At 39.5% G+C, this 17,839-nt stretch overlaps 1 protein-coding gene across 7 annotated transcripts in view; it reads right to left on the bottom strand.

The window, feature by feature from the left end:
• The window catches only part of lamb4 (laminin, beta 4), a 133,101-nt gene that overhangs the window by 109,121 nt on the left and 6,141 nt on the right, over positions 1-17,839 (bottom strand). For 6 of the 7 annotated variants that reach the window (XM_036212259.1, XM_036212257.1, XM_036212263.1 and 3 more), the window contains exons 4-13: positions 13,662-13,940; positions 13,122-13,310; positions 11,654-11,717; positions 11,367-11,581; positions 5,800-5,920; positions 5,477-5,665; positions 5,126-5,281; positions 4,936-5,039; positions 4,774-4,853; positions 4,415-4,592 (exon numbers count right to left, since the gene is read on the bottom strand). In XM_036212259.1, the coding sequence (XP_036068152.1) occupies positions 4,415-4,592; positions 4,774-4,853; positions 4,936-5,039; positions 5,126-5,281; positions 5,477-5,665; positions 5,800-5,920; positions 11,367-11,581; positions 11,654-11,717; positions 13,122-13,310; positions 13,662-13,940 (1,575 nt within the window). The remainder of the gene's footprint in view (positions 1-4,414; positions 4,593-4,773; positions 4,854-4,935; positions 5,040-5,125; positions 5,282-5,476; positions 5,666-5,799; positions 5,921-11,366; positions 11,582-11,653; positions 11,718-13,121; positions 13,311-13,661; positions 13,941-17,839) is intronic. The other variant, XM_036212260.1, reaches the window with a different exon arrangement.

Raw genomic sequence — 17,839 nt, 5'->3', positions numbered from 1 at the left:
CTTCTACTACTCTTTCCCACACCTTCATTGTATGGCTCATCAGCTTTATTCCTCTGTAGTTACCACAACTCTGCACATCTCCCTTATTGAAGTGAAGTGTGAAGTGAAGACGGGGATGGAGAACCGTCAGGAGTTTGGTGGTGTTTGGGAGGGTCCATCGTCCTCGTTGTTTTTCCTCTTCCGGTGTTCAGAGGTAGATTTCCCATTATTGATGTTTTCCTCCAGTGGGGGCAGCTCCATTCCTCTATTGAATCCAGTCATGTGTCTGGCCTTGACACTGAGATAAATTTATCTCAGTCTTGCCATGACGCAGGACGTAAAAAAGATTAGAGGAGAACAGTTTAACAGTTGTTCTTTAAAAAGATGTTTGCGTTCCCAGAAAATGTGAAAGTTGTTAATGAAATGAATTCCTGTGTCACCACATGCCACAGAAAGCCACCTATTCAGTGCCAACAGCCTGCTGAATCTTTTTTATCCTCCTCAAATGGTTGGAATGGGAAGCTGATAAAGACAGATGCATTCAGAGAACTGTTCTTATCAGTCCAGTGAAGTCTTGCTTTAAAACTTCAGATTATTGCTTGGACACATCATTTGACCCTGTGTGCAGTACAATGTTTTGAACTGTCGGATATTTTGCCACAGTTTGCAGTATTCTCTCCTGCATGTCACTGACCATATCGTCCATATCCACAATACTTCTAATAAGCTTCTCCTTTTAGATAACTCCTCTATATCTCTTCTCATCTCCACCATGACAGAACAACTTAAACTCTGCTCCAAGGCTTCTAGCCTTGCTACCTTTCCACCTGGTCTCCTGGAGACACAGTATGTCTACCTTTCTCTTTTGCATCATGTCAACTAACTCGCTACCCTTTCCTGTCATAGTTCCAACATTCAAAATCCCAACTCTCAGTCCAACACTAGTGACTTTCCTCTTCTCTCTCTTCCTACAAACTTGCCTTCCTCCTCTCCTTCTTCCACCAACAGTAGTCCAATTTCCACCGGCACCCTGTCGGTAAACAGCACCGATGGCGGTCGTTGTTGACCCAGGCGTCGACCGATCCGGTATGGATATCGTACATCTGACTCTACCTCTGTATTTATCCGGGCTTGGGACCGGCACAATGAGACCCTGGCTTGGGCCTCCTTGTGGCTACATTTGCACAATGGTAGTCTCTCAATTTGAAAAGCGGCTGGGTGGCTCAGTGGGCTAGGTGAAGGGCTGACACGCAGGAGCCCTGGGTTCGATTCCCAGGGTTGTCCACTGATCACCACCCAGATTGGGTCCTCAGGCAAGTCCCTTGACGCTGTTGCCTAATTAAGTCCCTGTGCCCCTCAAGTACAGGGTTGTGTCAGGAAGGGCATCTGGCGTAAAAACTCAGCCAAATCACTGATGCGAAACAGTGGGTGCTGTTACACTGTGGCGACCTCGTAAGGGATAAGCCGAAAGTGAACTACAGTCTCTCAATTTGAAAATACAGAGCTCAATTCTAAAGTAGACAAAAAACTGAGTTGTAGGCCCTAGGCTCCAAGGGGTAAAAACATTTCTAAATGTACAAGTTTTTGTATGATTTCACATTGTGATTATTTTCAGATTATTTGCAAATAATCATGAATATTTTTTTTCCAGATTTAAAACTAATTGTTTTTTTTGGGAGAAAAACAGGTTGACAATTTTTAACACCTGTCCAGGGACTACGGATGAAAAATAGCTTTTGGGCTAATTCTGGTGCATGTCAGCGATGCAATCGATGTGCACTGTCCCTGTGAAATAAACTAATAAAAAATTAAATAAACATAGATCAAACATTTCACTGTCACAAGCACGCATTCTGGACTTGTTTTTACTCATGGAGTTGAGATAAGCTAGCTGAATGTCGTTCCTCATAACCCCATACTCTCAGATCATTTTTTAATTACCTTTCAGTTTATACTAGAAAATGCTGCTGCTCCATTAATTAAGAAAGAGCTTAAACGAACATTATCTGACCATTCTGTGTCCGAATTTAAACTCGCAGTCCAACCAATGTTTAGTAACATGTTGAGTAAACATTCTCAGAGCACTTTAAGCAACATTGAAAATGATCAGTTTGTCAATGATACCATGCAAGCCCTCAGGGGAACACTCAATGTTGTTGCCCCTCAGAAACTCAAGCTTGTTAGACAGAACAGAGTAGCACCGTGGTTTAACGCTGAAACACGTTCCCAAAAACAAAGAACTCGTAAATTAGAAAGAAAATGGCGCCGTTCCGGCTCAGAGCACTCTCTGAATGCTTGGAAATGTTGCCACTAAAGTTATAAAAAATCCCTGCGTAAAGCGAGAAATCAATACTACTCAACTTTAATAGCAGAAAATGCAAACAATCCAAGATTTCTCTTTAGTACTATAGCCAGGCTGACCAGCAGCCACAGCCAAATGAAGGCATCCATAAAAACGTCTGTAATATTAGACTTCTTTACTGCTGTGGACTAAACAGAAATAGTTATCTATTATATATATATATCAATATCAATCAATCAATATCAGTTATTATGTCTTCTAAAACCTCCACTTGTCTCTTAGACCCAATCCCCACTAAACTTTTTAAAGAAATCTTCCCCCTTATTAGTGAATCCATATTAACCATAATAAATACCTCTCTAGAGACTGGTTATGTGCCTCAGTCTTTTAAATATGCTGTTGTTAAACCTCTTTTGAAAAAACCCAGCCTGGATCCTGACATTCTAGCCAACTATAGACCAATATCTAATCTCCCATTCATATCTAAAATCCTAGAAAGAGTTGTAGTAAAGCAGCTACAGCGCCACCTACAGGATAACAATCACTTTGAAGGTTTTCAGTCAGGGTTCAGGCCTCACCATAGCACTGAAACTGCACTGGTCAGAGTTACTAATGATTTGTTATTGGCTTCAGAAAAGGGACTAATCTCTATTCTGGTCCTGTTAGACCTTAGTGCAGCCTTCGATACCATCGACCACAGCATCTTACTCCAGAGACTAGAGCATGACATAGGGATCAGGGGATCTGCCCTCCAGTGGTTTGAATCCTATTTATCTGATAGATACCAGTTTGTTAATGTAAGTGGACAGTCCTCTCATTGTACTAGAGTTAGCTACGGTGTCCCACAGGGCTCAGTTCTAGGGCCCATTCTGTTCACGCTTTACATGCTGCCCTTAGGAAACATAATCAGGAAACATAGCATTAATTTTCACTGTTATGCAGATGATACAAAGTTGTATTTATCCATTAAACCAGACCAGAATGACCACTTAGAGAAACTGAATCCCTGCATCAGAGACATTAAGACCTGGAGGACAATTAATTACCTCCTCGTAAACCCAGAAAAAACTGAGGTCATGATACTGGGTCCTAAACACCTGAGAGATGCTCTCTCAGATCAGATAGTCTCCCTGGATGGTGTAAATGTTGCCTCCTATTCTTCAGTCAGAAACTTAGGAGTTTTATTTGACCAGGATCTATCATTTAAGGCTCACATATCACAAGCTTGTAAAACTGCATTTTTTCACCTACATGCTGCCCTAGGATCAGAAACATGTTATCTAAAAGTGATGCTGAAAAACTCATCCATGCATTTGTTACGTCTAGACTGGATTACTGTAACTCTTTATTAACAGTTTCTACATTCAAAACTAGCCTTAAAACATTCCTCTTTGGACAGGCGTTCTGCCAGGCTAGCCAGTAATCAGAGAATATTCCCACTTGTGTGGCTCCGGTTCAGTTGATCGGAGGAACCCCAAGGGGGGTGCGAACCACCATTTGAGAAACACTGGGCTGGATAAATATTGATACGTTTAAATGTAATTTCTAGATTTTCTATCTTTGTTATTATCCACATCAGCTCTGGGGTTCTGTTCTCTATTCTCATTTACTTCTCCTCTCTTCTATTATTTATTATTTATTGTATTTAGTTCTCCATGCTTTTGTTGGTGCAGTTCCATTCACATGTTGTTCTTCCACTCTGAAATCTCTCCCGCTCCCCAGAGGAGAGCCAGTTTAAACGCGGTGTAAACCCGGGGTAACAGCGTGCTATAATCTTCATTCATTAATTCATTCATTCATTCATAATTCTAGTGAAGTATCAAGAAAATGTAATATTGTTTCCCCACTCTGATCTTGCAATTTTTTGTCCTTCATTTTTTTTTTTAGCCCCAATTTGAAGATACCCTCAGCCTTATCTAATTTATAGGCAGATAGCAAAAAAGGTGTCTTTAGAAGCAATTACTATGCTTTCATCTGTTTATGGACCCTGGATTTAGCCCTAACTTTCAAACAAAGCCTACTTTGCTAGTTCTCTCTTTATTATGTTGATTTATTCTTAAATATGAAATCCTGATGCTAGACTGGACCAACCTTGTCAATGTGGTGGGTATTGATACCAACCCTAATACTCACCACAGAGGAGGAAGTAGGCATAGAAGGGGATAACCTAATTTCTGGAAGTGGTGCAGCAAGTTCAGCCTCATATAAAAAGTAATTTAGTGGAGGCAGGAAGTGTCCATGGGCAGGCTCTGAGCAAGTCCGACCAATCATGTTGGGTAAGCAGTGACACTGCCCGTTCTCAGAAGAACACCTGATTGGAAAAGAATCATATTAGCAAAGCAATGCTGGACTAGGAGAGCACAAGTGCATCTTCAAATCCCTACAACTGCATCATCACTCAGAACTGTTCTGACTACAAAGAAATGCCACAGTCTTGTTTTTCTTTGGAAGATTCCACTTTGAGTAAACTATCCTGACATTTTTTTTCCTACCTGGTGTTGTGTGCCCCCCCAATGTCACAGTCACATGGTGAACACCTGATGGTGGAGTTTCCCAAACCCCAAAAACCAGTCTAAATAAAGCATACAAGATATGAGCAAAGACAATTTCATGATCACACTTGGGTCTCTGCGAAAAAAAAAATATAAACGTACCACACATCGATCACAGTGGGGTCCATAAGCCAAAGAATCACATTTACAGTTTCCTGTCAATGGGTCACAGGATGCCACACTCCCCAAGGTATGACAATGACACTCTAAACAAAATGGTAAAAAAATGTATAAGTTATGACATCATAAAAACTTAAGTAACATGCCACTCTGTATGCTACATTTACATCACCATAACAACCAGATGGATTTTCTCTTCTCAGACCGAAAAAGCCTTGTTTACAGCGATCACAGCGCCAACCCTCCACATTTTCTTTGCAGAAACACTGGCCAGTCAAAGCATCACAAAGACCGCCACCATGGGAACCATCTGGGTCACAGTCACAAGCTGAAAAACCAGAATTAGTGTTTATTATCATTTTCTTCTGAAAAGTGTATTTTTTTTTTTTTTTGCCTCATTCTCAACACCACCCCCCCCAAATAAAAGTGATAAAATATTTATTTAAGAAGATGGGTGCATTTATGCTTCATATATAAAATTCCTGGTGTGAGGCTGAATAAAGTTCAGGTGGGAGGAGCATACGTATGCAGCTGCGTGGGTCATCCATTGTCTTTTCTGGATCCTGATACATGTAGGTTTGGCAACGCTCGCATTGAGCCCCTGTACGGTAATGCTGACAGTTGTCACACACTCCACCACTCACACCGCCTGTTAGCTGGTAACGAGCAGCATCAAAGTGACATGCCTCTGAGTGACCATGACAATTACATTCTGTGAGACAAGATAAAATAGAAAAAATGAGGCTGCAGACATATTTAGATTTTCTATATGTGATAACAGCACTTGTTTCATGAACACTCATGAGAACTTTGAAAATTCCTGTAAATGTGAGTCAATGCACATACTCCTGCAAACTCTAGCAGAGGTTTCTCCTCCGGGACTCCAGGGAGTGTCGTGATGAAACTCCTGACACCTCTCACAGTTATGCCCAGCCGTGTTGTGGTGACAGACACATCGCCCATGAACCTGAAAACAGAAAATGTCTTTATTTGCTCAGAAATGGTGGAGGAGTTGAAATGCTGAAAAAAAGTGTAGGCAGAGCATTAAACAAACTTACAACTTTCCCATCAGAAGTCAGAAGCTCTACCTCTGCATTATTGTGGACAAAAATACATCTTAATCTGCTTTGTTATTTTTTGTTTTAGTTTTTCTCAGGTACGCAGGTCCAGTTTGCCATGTTTTCTTCTACTTTTTTAAACTAAGTAGGTTTTGAATTTGTGTATTATTGCTTCAATTATTCTTTAAATAAAACCCAATTTTTATATGTATTTATTTCCACATAGGAGGCCAAAGTCCAAATCAGGCCATAGTTTGCAGGCCAATCAGTATAAACATTTATTGAACACAGTAAAAAAAAAATTAAACTTTAAAAAATGAACTTTTTTAATATAAAGATTTTTAAACGTAAAGGAATATTATTTCAGAATAAATCAACCTAAACTTTGAATATCTTGTTCTCTATTAAAAAAAAAAACTGTTAAAATTTTTCAAGTTAGAAATAAAGAAAATGTAAACAGAAAAAAAAACAGTAAAATGTCTTTAATTTTGCTGTCCATAAAATATACCATGTCAAAATTATATAAATCATAAAACATCATAAAAGAAGAGCCTGGAATTAAAAATTAAATATGTGCTTTTCAGCAAAAACAAATCATATCTTTCCGTTTTCTTTGTGCTTGTGTCATTTTATCAGAGCTGAACTCCTGGTGTGACGAAGAGGCAGAGCCGTGTGGATCCATATGCAAACGTGGTTTTAATGGGGAACACAGGCTGAGGCAAGGAAAGGTCAAAATACAGGCAGAGGTCAGGACACAGGCAGACAGGGAGTCGAGGAGGCAGGCAGGAGTCGGAAACCAGAGGATCTAACAGGCATAAACGCTCAGAAATGGATGTAGGACAAACAAGACTTCACAGTGAGCTGTGGCGAGAAGCCAGACTAAATACTGTGGTGGGGATGAGCATATGGAAAACAGCTAAGGATGATCAGAGTCCTGAGTGAAGGTAGATGAGGTGGTCTAAACTCAGGTGAGAGTTCCCTCTGGTGGTTGAAGGAGGAGGTAGCAGGTTGAACCATGACACCTGGCTTAGTTTTATTGCATTAAGTCAATTTCTGTTTGGAGTTTTAGGTCTTGTGTCTTTATTAAAGGTATCGAAGTGATTTGATATTTTTAAAAATCAAATGACTTTGTGAATATATTTTTTAGATATTAATAAAACATTAAAAAACTAAACCAAAATAACCTATCACTTTAGATTAATCCAAAAAATGTGGGGGTTTTCCTAATTTTGTGTAAAACCAACAGTAAAAATCCTCCCACATACTTCTACAGATTCATAAACAAATTATCTATTGTTAAGTAATTAAAAAGTGCTGTTGCTTTTTTTTGCCTTCATCACCATCTGTCTTTTCAGTGCAGCTTTATGTCAGACAATAACACCAAAGAAACAAACATAAAATGGATATTATACGCAAAAATATCTATAATAAAAATGTCTACAATGTATAAATGGTAAAAAAGGAAAACATTATTGGCATGACATGTTTCAATAAAGATAACAGCTAGTGATAAACAATAAAATAATTTTAACTTTTCAAGAATGTCATGAATAAAAAAAAAAACATGTTTTTTTTATAAATGTGTAGCGTTTTGCCTTATTGTGTGTTCTTACAGATCAGTGTGTTGTTGTTCTGTCATTTCAAAGAGTAACAATAACATGGAGCTAAGAGTGAGAGTGTTTGTTTTGGCTGAAATCAATGTGAGCAAATGCTAGAAATTACCAGTGCACCTGAATGCAGAGAAGGCGAGCTCTTCATTAAATCGCATTAAATGCAGTCTGTGAATACATTACCTACTGTGGCGAATGTGATAATTAAATTCACAAATGTATTTATTGTGATTAATTCCGCAATAAAGTCAGAATTAAATGTTTTGAACTAACTCTGGGATAGATGTTTGTGGTAGACAAGAAAGCAGGAAATATTTAATGAGTTTAACAATTTCTTTGTAAATGCTGGTGCTAAATTGGCTGAAAAGATACCAGTTGTGAGTGACATGAAATGTAAAACTGAGTGCAATATGAACACAATGTTTCTAAGTGGAGTAAGTCCAAGTGATGTGCTTGAAGTTGTTCACCAAATGAAAAGTAAAAATCTAATGACTGTCATGGCATCGGTATGTACAGTACTGTAAGGTAGTTACTGCAACGCAAATAACCCCCTGTCAGCCTTTTGTTCTTGTTTAATTGAAATAGCGCGATACTTGGAGACGAGACTAGGTTTGTTGGAGGTGGGGAAAAATCAGAAGGTGCTCACGCTCATGGCATGGACAGATATTGCTGCTGTTCTGTGCCCGGGCTAGAGCCCGAGCAGAAACTTTACGTCTGTACTGTGAAAAGCCACAATCTGCACTCACCTCGCGCCCCGCCTCCGGCCAGATGTATGATGAGCGAGTAAGAATGGGTAGAAAGCAGTATTAGGAATAGGAACGAGCGGTACGGGCCGCTGCGCATAACAGCAGCAGGAGTCGCCAACTCAGCGCTTCATGGTGAAAAAAAGCACAATTGATGTTCTTCTGTTTTCTGTTAGATCACGGTGTTGGAACTGCCTAAAACCAACGAATCGGTGCTCCCTGCTGGTGCACGTGCTCAGTCGACTGACGGACGGCGGGCCCTGGGTCCGCTGCCCGCCGAGGCGGCCCTTGTGGGCTGACACGGACGGGGGGGGGTCTTTTGCTGCGGCGGGTGGGCTGGGAGGGTGCGTGCATGCGTTCGTGCACCTTTTGTCTAAAAACATAGTTGCGCTGGTTCAGCTTTTTTCTTCTCTGCTTTTCCGCATGAAGTGGGCGGGTCCTCGTGCGCTTCTCCACCTGCTCCATTGACAGGTGAAAATGCGCAGGAGGCAGAGCAGCGGAGAGCAGCGTCTGACCGTAAAGAGAGACTTCTAGCGGTGTTATTGATTCAACAGGTGTTTATGCTCGCGGTACACACGTGGAGCACGTGACAAACGTGTTGATTAATAAATAATAATAAATAATAAATAATAAAATTTTAATAAAAGGAGGAGAAATGAATATGGATACCAGCACTGTAAAAAACAATGATCATATAAAATAACAGCCTGAAAGTTCACAAGTTGCTTTAATAACAAATTATCTGACATAAAATGTAAAATTAATTAAAACAAATTTGAACTTGAACAAATGTGATTTTTTTTCCACATTTACTGCTTGTGGGGAGAAGCGAGGGAGCACGGACACGCGCTCCCTCGCTTCGTGTGTCTGGCGCTTACTTCGGCTTTAAAACATCAAAGTTTTCATGTAATCCACCTTCCGAAAAAAAAAAAAAACCCAACACAGTAGGCACACTGCACTATAGGGCGTGCCGCACATTTTGGAGAAAATTTGAGACGTTTATGCGCGCCTTATGATCGTGAAAATACGGTAGTTGAAGATGAACGATGCTTCACCTGCCAAAGTGGATAGTGACTTTTTTTTCTAATCTGGAGCCCTGTCCATACGCAGTGCCAAATTATAATAGTTTCAGCTCTGCTTGTCACTGTTGCTACATTTTTTCTGTAGAAAATTTATCTGCAGCCCCCCCCGACCCCACTTCTTCTTCGTCTTTAAAAGAAAAAAAAAATCCATCATGATGCTGATGAATTTGCTTTACACAATTGTGGTAAAAAAAAAAAATGAAACTTTAGACCAGAAAAGTCATACACTAAAAGCTTTAAACTGTAATATTTTTAAGATCAATATATCGAAATGTAAGACTTTGTAATGCTTTTTAAGGCCTTATTTCCACATTTTCAAATTCAAGGCTTTTTAAGACCCAGGAGGAACCCTGATAAGATACAAAACACCATTTAGTCATCTTTCCTAAGTTAGTCATTTCAAGTTGTGGTGAAATGGCAATAAGCACAATGAGTAAGTTAAAAACAATAAATTATCTGATTACCCCAGCAGGAGAAGCAGGGTGGTGCACTGTGACTGTCCACAGAACACAGTCACCCAGGGTGCACAGCATAAATACCCTGTAGGTATAATATAAATACGCAGTAAGTATAATATAAATACCCAGTAGGTACCACATAGTACCACATGAATACACAAAAAGTACCCTGTAAGTACCCAGTACTCCCCATTACAAGTGAGTACCAATTAGGTACAAAAAAGTGCCTTGTAAATATCACTTAAATACCCTGTAAGTACTGTACAGTAAAATAAAGCTTTACCAGTTTTCCATGTACTATTGGTTATATACAGTATTTTCTTCAGGGCAAATCTAACCTGTCTCACTATACAGTCTGATCCTAGCCTATATTCCTAATGAGTGGATTAACAATTAGCGGTCTCCAATAGAACTTTTGCTTCTATACTCTCCTCAGGTTCACATAATACAGGCTGATCCTACTCAATCCTGGGACCGCAGGATTACCCACATCTCCCAGGGAGAGAAAAAGGGGTTCTAGAAATAGAAGACCCTGCAGCAACCTTTTTTACATCTTGGCTAAAGTTGCTGCTGATCTATTTCTACTTAGTCTCTTTACTCCTTCAAATAACTGTCACCCAGACTCCTCCATTTTTTTCTGTACGGCTTTTCAGAATAAATATCAACTCATCACCAAGAAACAAAAAGTTAGTTAGCTCATCCAGGCTGATAATCTGAGTTTGTACGCCTGATATTACTGTGTTGACAGCTAAAAACACTATTAATTACCACACTGTCTAATACCGGATTTAATCCTTTTCCAAGCAAAGTCCTTCTTATGCCTGTCCTTATACAAATTGAAAAACTATCATACTGAGGAAAGAATCTTCTCCGCCATATTGGTTTTGGACTATACTGCTGATCAAATAATCCTAACCTATCAACAAGTCTCTACCAAAGCTGAGCTGACACAGGGTAAATGTTCTCCCAAGTTCCAATTATTTAACTTTGGGAAATATGCTCCATGTGTCCGAATTTTTGATGCACTCTGGTACAGCCCCTCCTCACTGTTTGCTTAAGACGTCCATTGACTCAACATTGATACCCCCAAATACAGCAAATACTTTGGTGTGAATGCTGGATTAAAGGTTTGCTATTGTGTAATATTTCTAATTTTCTTTTCATAATTCAGACGAAAGAAAGGTTGTTGTTCTTGAACCTGAATCCTTCTCATGATAACAATATAATCACAGTGGACAATTTGGTCCAGAACTAGCGTGGGGAACCTTGGAGTTCATTTGTTGATTAAGTCATCTGATGCTTTTCCAAAATTATGACCAGTGGCAGAACAGTCTTTATCAGTGTTGGTCCAGCTGGTGAAAGCTTCCGAGTCAGGTATTTTATTTTGGCTTCATAGTGATAATATTGAGGTGGTGTTTTAAATCATTATCAGAGGAGTCTTTAAAGGGGTTTCAGTTCTTACCTTACCAGACTGGGTAACAACGTTCCCCTGCTCTCTATAAATGGGCATGCACTGGGTGGCGTGCCCATTGCAGAAGCAGCTTCCACGGATCACCATGTTGAAAAGAGCATAGTAATAATTATCCACAGGACTTCTTTGTCTGCGAGCTGGCAGTGTGTCCTTGAGTGTGAGAAGGCGAGTGAAGTTCAAGCGAATATTTGTCATGGAGATCAGATCTGGAGAAAAGTCAAAGATCGTTTCAGCACTATCAAAACTTTAGTTCTGCTACAAAAAATCTGCAAATTTACCCTGAATTATAGCAGCATGAGGATCTGCTATTTCAAACATTGGATCCAGAGCTTGAAGGACCACCTGGTGAAAAACAATATTTGTACCCATAAATCTGTGGTTGGTCACCAACCTTAAATCCATGGCCACATGCAATTACAAAACAAACCTCCACACTCTTATCCCTTTTTCTTCTAAACAAATTAATTTGAACTTATTTCAACATAGTCCGACCTTAAAGGCTTAATATGCTGAACCCATTTGATCCATAGATTAATAAACATAGATTTAGAGTACATGTCATTTATCACATTTACCCAGTCTGATTCGATGGGGGGCTCAGGAAGCAGCCAACGTCTTGTTATTGCCTTTTAGCAGCTAATGTGAGCATTGTAAATACTGTAGATATTTGTTTGTTTGTTGGTGTGGTTGAAAAAGAGGGTGTAAATTTTAAACGGTACCTTTACCTTAAGTATTTTAATTACCTTTTTGTGGAAATCAGCCCAGAATGGTTTAATGTTTGGCCAGTACCGATAGATATGCCAATGGTCTGCTTCCTGTGTCCCACACAATCTCCAACAGACAGCATTACCAGAACCAAAACACGCTTTTTGCTTTGGAGTAATGAAACATCTTGTCAGCCATTTCCAGTTGAACTCCAGCAGGGTGTGTGAATTTGTACATATCCACTGAGATACACAAATATTTAATGTAATTTGTTATATGCGCTTTTTTTTTAACAAAAACCCTTTATAAAACTTACCAATAACTCCTTTAATTAGATTGTTCTTGTAAGATTCGAGGAATATCAAAAAGATGGGATTACTAAGATCTGTGTCGAATTTTATGTTCAAAATAACTCTGCAATTGGAGGTATCTGAAAAAGTCTGAGTTTGCTAATTTAAACTCTGCCTTTAGACTATAAGAATCTTTAAATTGACCCTTTTCAGTCATAGAATAAAAAGTTGTTACACCTTTCAAAATCCATTGTTTGAAAATGTTGTCAATCTTTTTAGATCTAAAATCTGGGTCGAAGGCACACCACTGTATAATTTGCATTTGGTCATCTAGTTGATATTCTTTTTTTTTTTTTTTGCTTTATTCCATATTTTTAGTTGAGTTTTTATAAATGGGGTTTCAATATATTGTCTGTGTATATTGGAGGGTATCTAACCAAAAGTTCAATATTTTTCCATGGAGCTTGAAATTTTGGGGACCATAAATTAATATGTGGTTTAATTTGTGCTGCATAGAAATATTCTTTAAAAGATGGTAGGGCCATGCCTCCCTCCCTTTTTGAGAGACGTGGAGTTTTAAATTTGACTCTAGGTGTTTTTCCTTACCAAATGAAACATGACATGGTTTTATCTAATTCTGAGAATTCTTTAGGAAAAATTGCTTTTTAAGACATTTAGGTCGTGGGACTTTGGTTAAAAACTTAATAATCATAAGTATAACACTACAGAGAACATTTATGAATAGTATTACCTCTCCTCCAGTAGATGGTTCTGGCCCAGAGAATCTGCTGTCACAGATAATATCAGCAATGCTGGATGCTGGTCCTCTCAGAACTGAAGGAAAATGAAGTGCACAGTCGTCTGCAAAAAATCGAAAAATTTTCCAGGTCTGCCCAAAGTCTTTTGATCGTTCCACTACCATGGCAGCAGGTCGAAAACTCTGTAGGGAGAGATTGCAGTCATCAGGGGACTGTAGTCATAACAGAACACCACGAATGGACGTCCCGGTGTTTGAACTGGATTGAAGATGTCTCACTACTGTGGACACATTAGCATTTTGAAGGAATCAGCTGTTTCTTGAAATTCTTTATAATTCTGGCAGAACTCTAATATTGATGCAGATCAATCATGAAACAGGTGATCTGAGAAGAAATTACGTTTATCTGGACTTTTTATACAAACAAAACATGCTTTCAGCTCTTCTTTGAGCAGCGGTAGTCAGAAAAACTTCAAATTAGACCTGAAAGCTGCCCATTACACTTTCTAATATAAGAATTCATGGAGCAGATACCTTAAAGGTGAGGACCAGGTGGCTAAACTGGAATACTGTCTCGAGGTCCAACTGGATGCTGACCTGATGAACTCCTGCAGGAGACACAGGTTTAGGTGAGCTCCTTTCACAAGATCCAACCTTCTCCACAACCCTAAACTTACCGTTTTGCGACTGCCACCATGACATGTTTTTATCAGGATCTGAACTCATGATTATGTTTTCAATCCAGTGACTGTTTCGGTTGCTATGGTAACTGTACGGCAGCTGAGAATCACACAAAAAACAATTTCGGGCCTCCTGAGGGACAAAAAAAAAAATGGGAGCAGTTAGAATGTACCTTACACAGAAAATTTAAAAAGATCAAGAGCAGCTGTAGCAGATAAGTGGTCATAATTTACAGACAAACTTTGTGAAATTATTTCATGTTCTGTATTTGTGACACATGTCACTCCCTGATCCTCATATTCGTCGGTGAACTCTGGATGTCTCCACACGGCACGTTTTAGTGTTGGTACCGCTTTTTCAAACACAAGCCAGACGCTGCTTACACATTGGCTGTAGTGATGTGCGAGTCGTGAACGAATCGTTCAAAACTCGCGAGTCACTTTACTGACTCGAGAATCATGAGTCATCTTCCCCACTGACTCATTAATTGACTCACTTCCTTCCACTAATTCTCTTCGCTGTGAGAAGTACTAAAAACCTCAGAGACAAAGCTGAAACACGACAGAATCGCTGGTTTCGCTCTGTCTGTGCTCACCGCTCTTCTACAGACAACACTTGCTGCTCCTCAGTCACCCCTCCCTTTGGGAGAATCTGCTCCCTGGCCCCTCCCAACCAGAGAATCTGCTCCCCCTCCCAACCGGAGGATCTATTGGCCACTCCCATACCCCTCCCCTCGCGGAGGTGCTGTTGTGAGTGCGAGCTGCTCTCTGAGTCCGGGATGAATGCAGGTGTTCGAGTCACCACTCATATGATTCAGTTGATTCATTTGATTCACCTCGTTTCGAGCTGAATCAAATGAGCGATGACTCATGATTCAGGACTCAGAGCTCACCGGAAGCCCGAACAGCGCCTCGCTCCGAGCTGAATCACGAGTCAGGACACATGGAGGAGCAGCTATGATTCGTTCAGGACTCAGAGCTCACTGAAGAGAACTCATTTTGGACTGTATCGAGTCAGTACTCATATCTCTGACCAATCACAGAGCAGTTCGCCTCGTTTGGAGGTGAATCCTGTGGGAAAAAAACTCTCAGCAGCTCTGCCTCGCTCTGAAGCTTGTAGGAATCCATTGTGCTGGAGCGTTAGCTTTAGTTTAGCTTAGCTTAGCTTAGCTTTAGTTTATCAGCCTGTTTGACGGGGAGGAGCTGCTTCCTCTGCTCAGCTGCTTCTCTGCCCTGACGAACTGCTGCCACATTATTAAATTCATTTTTCATTTTATGTCTTGAAAAGCAAATAAAAGAATATTAATCAATTCCACCACTTTTTAAAAATTTAAACTGACTTTGGTATCCAACTTGCTAATTTTTTTCTCCAATAATGTAATTAACTACAAAACTAACAGAAACTCAGTTGATTTCTGCTCTTTATTTAGCTTGTTATAAAAATATGTTCACTTGTTTGTACTTTATTTTTTTCCCTTTCTTTTTTCCAGAAATTTAATTTACATACATTGAAAAAACTTTTTTTAACATTTTAAATAATAAGTTTTCTTTGTGTCCCACAACGCAATGATTTGTTTTAATTATTTTCATAATTAATTTAGTAATATGAATAAATTGGACGTGGCGTGTTTTACTTTGGACTCTCTGGGCAAGTGACTCAATGATTCAAATGACTCAAATGAATCGATTCACTTTGGTGAGTGACTCATTAAAACTCGAGTCAGTAAAAGGAATCATAATTCCCATCACTAATTGGCTGCATCGGCACAAATACAATGAAAAATCCTCAAAAACATGTGCAGAAGTCTGTTTGCAGAGACTCCCCACTGAAAGCGGCCGCCCCAAGCGTGCGCTGACACAGCCGGTGTGCAAGCACGTTGGCAGCCTCAATGTGCTATGACTGTCTGGGTTGTTTAGGCATTAAGCTATAATGCTGTTTTTAGCATTTGGGCTCCAACTCCTGGGGAGAGGCACAGTAGTTTCTGGTAGGGAGGGGGAGATTGGGAGCAGACCTGAAGCAGACAGGCTCTGAACAAAGACATGAATACACAAACACGCTAAAGACAGCTCACACTGGTACTGAATACATAAAATGCATACCGTGAAAAATGCCACACCGAACAGTGGAACATAGGGGTAGGCGATATGACGATATAAAACAGTCTTACAATCTCCAAAGCTGACGATCTGTCATTTTTGAGAGATCGTTTTATCACGATCTTCTACGAAAAGCTGCAAGTGCGCGAAGACAAAAGCTTGTTGACTGCCTGTGACTTTAAATCTGAGCTGCTCCTCCTCCTCCCCCTCCCCGGTGTTTTTTCTTGTAATCAATGACATATATTACTGGATTGGAAGTCACATGACATACGCCGTGACAGAGATGTGCTGTCATTATAGATCGAGTCTTCTCGAGTAATGAATGACGGAGGTCCGAAAAAGTAACAAAAGGAGACGCAGTGTTCTGCAATCGACTTCAAAAACCTTGACAACAAAATAATCCGATGGAGAGGAATCATCACAGGACAGGAATCACATTTTAATAGAGAGAAATCAGGCTAGGAACCGTGAACTGTGTGCTAAAGTGGGTGCTAGCAACTCATGAGAGACATGCTAGTTTGGTTCTTTGATGTATGTTTTTATTAATGTTTCGTGTTTTTAAACATAGCGGATGTTAATCGCACATATTCACGTTCAACCTGCAAAAAAACTGATGGCAATTCATGTAGGAAACACGTAAAATGTGCGGTCAAGATGCACATTACTGCATTGTTTTGCTAGCTTGTAGCTAGCTACTTTAAGAGCCTAAATCTTATTGTTGGTCGCATTTTTTTGTTTTTCGTAAGAAGTGTAAGTGAGTTCACACATAATTTTCTTAATCCGCGGCGTCACTGTTGAGCTTTTTTCTTGGTCGTACGGACCGGAGAAAGCCCAGCTAGAATATACAGCGCTAACGCTAACGCTAGCTTTCTGCTCAGTGTCAAACACAGCAGAGAGCAGATGTTAGTGAAGGAGCTGTGGATGTAAACTTTTTAAAACTGCCACACCATTTACTGCTATTTTCTCTGTGTTTTGAATCCTAACAGTTTGGCAGATGTATTTGATGTTATCATCCAAGTTTAAAAATGTTTTTTCTATCAGTTAAAGATGCTAGCTGGAGTTTCTCAAAGTACAACGAAATCGTCTATTTGAAGGTAAATTCTGAAGCAATTGAGATTTATTTACCATGTATATAATCCAAAAATAATCAAAGTTTTAGTTTCATTTGAAAATGTGTTAAAAGGGTGTTTTGATTATTATTATTATTATTTAGCACTTTGAGCTGTTTTTAATAGAGAAAGGACTTTACTAAACTTTATCAGTCATTCATGCTATAAACTTCTTCAGTCTCCCTCATTTCTGGTCTTGAGTGACAATCATTTACAAGCTCTGTTTTATGGATTTTAGCACAGAGGCAAAATAAAAAAACTCAGATATTTAGAAGCTGTTCATTTGACAGCAATGCATTACCTGAAGCAGTAGAGTGCAGAATTCTTGCACTATAAATCTTAAGAGATAACCCTATTTAATTTGAATAAATATAAATATTTGTTCAAGATGTTTACTTCTTTCAACTAAAATCATTTTAATTCAATTTTTGATCGATTTCATTAAATAAAATTGAAAAAATGTTATTTTTTGCCATATAGCCCAGCCCTAGTGGAATGCATATCGAAGGATTCGTTTTTATATTTAATATTGTTGCATACCTAATATAAGGGGTCTCACTCCCAGGAGTAACAATATTAGACAATGAGGACGGTTACAAGTGCCAGGCAAATGGGAACCTGGAACAGGCAACAAGGAACGCTGCAACAGCTAAATACCTCCAACGATTAAGGCAAGTCCTGAGAAGCCAGCTCAAAGGCAAGAACAAGACATGGGCAATAAACAGTTACACACTGCCAGCTTTGCCTGGTTTTTCATGTACATGTACAATTTTGAGCTGTTGGGACTGCTACTTGTGTGATAAATGTAGATACCTGGAAAACAATA

The sequence above is a fragment of the Oryzias melastigma genome, linkage group LG6, assembly GCF_002922805.2.
Source record: "Oryzias melastigma strain HK-1 linkage group LG6, ASM292280v2, whole genome shotgun sequence".
Lineage (NCBI taxonomy): Eukaryota > Metazoa > Chordata > Actinopteri > Beloniformes > Adrianichthyidae > Oryzias > Oryzias melastigma.
This window is presented reverse-complemented; position numbering and strand designations above follow the sequence as displayed.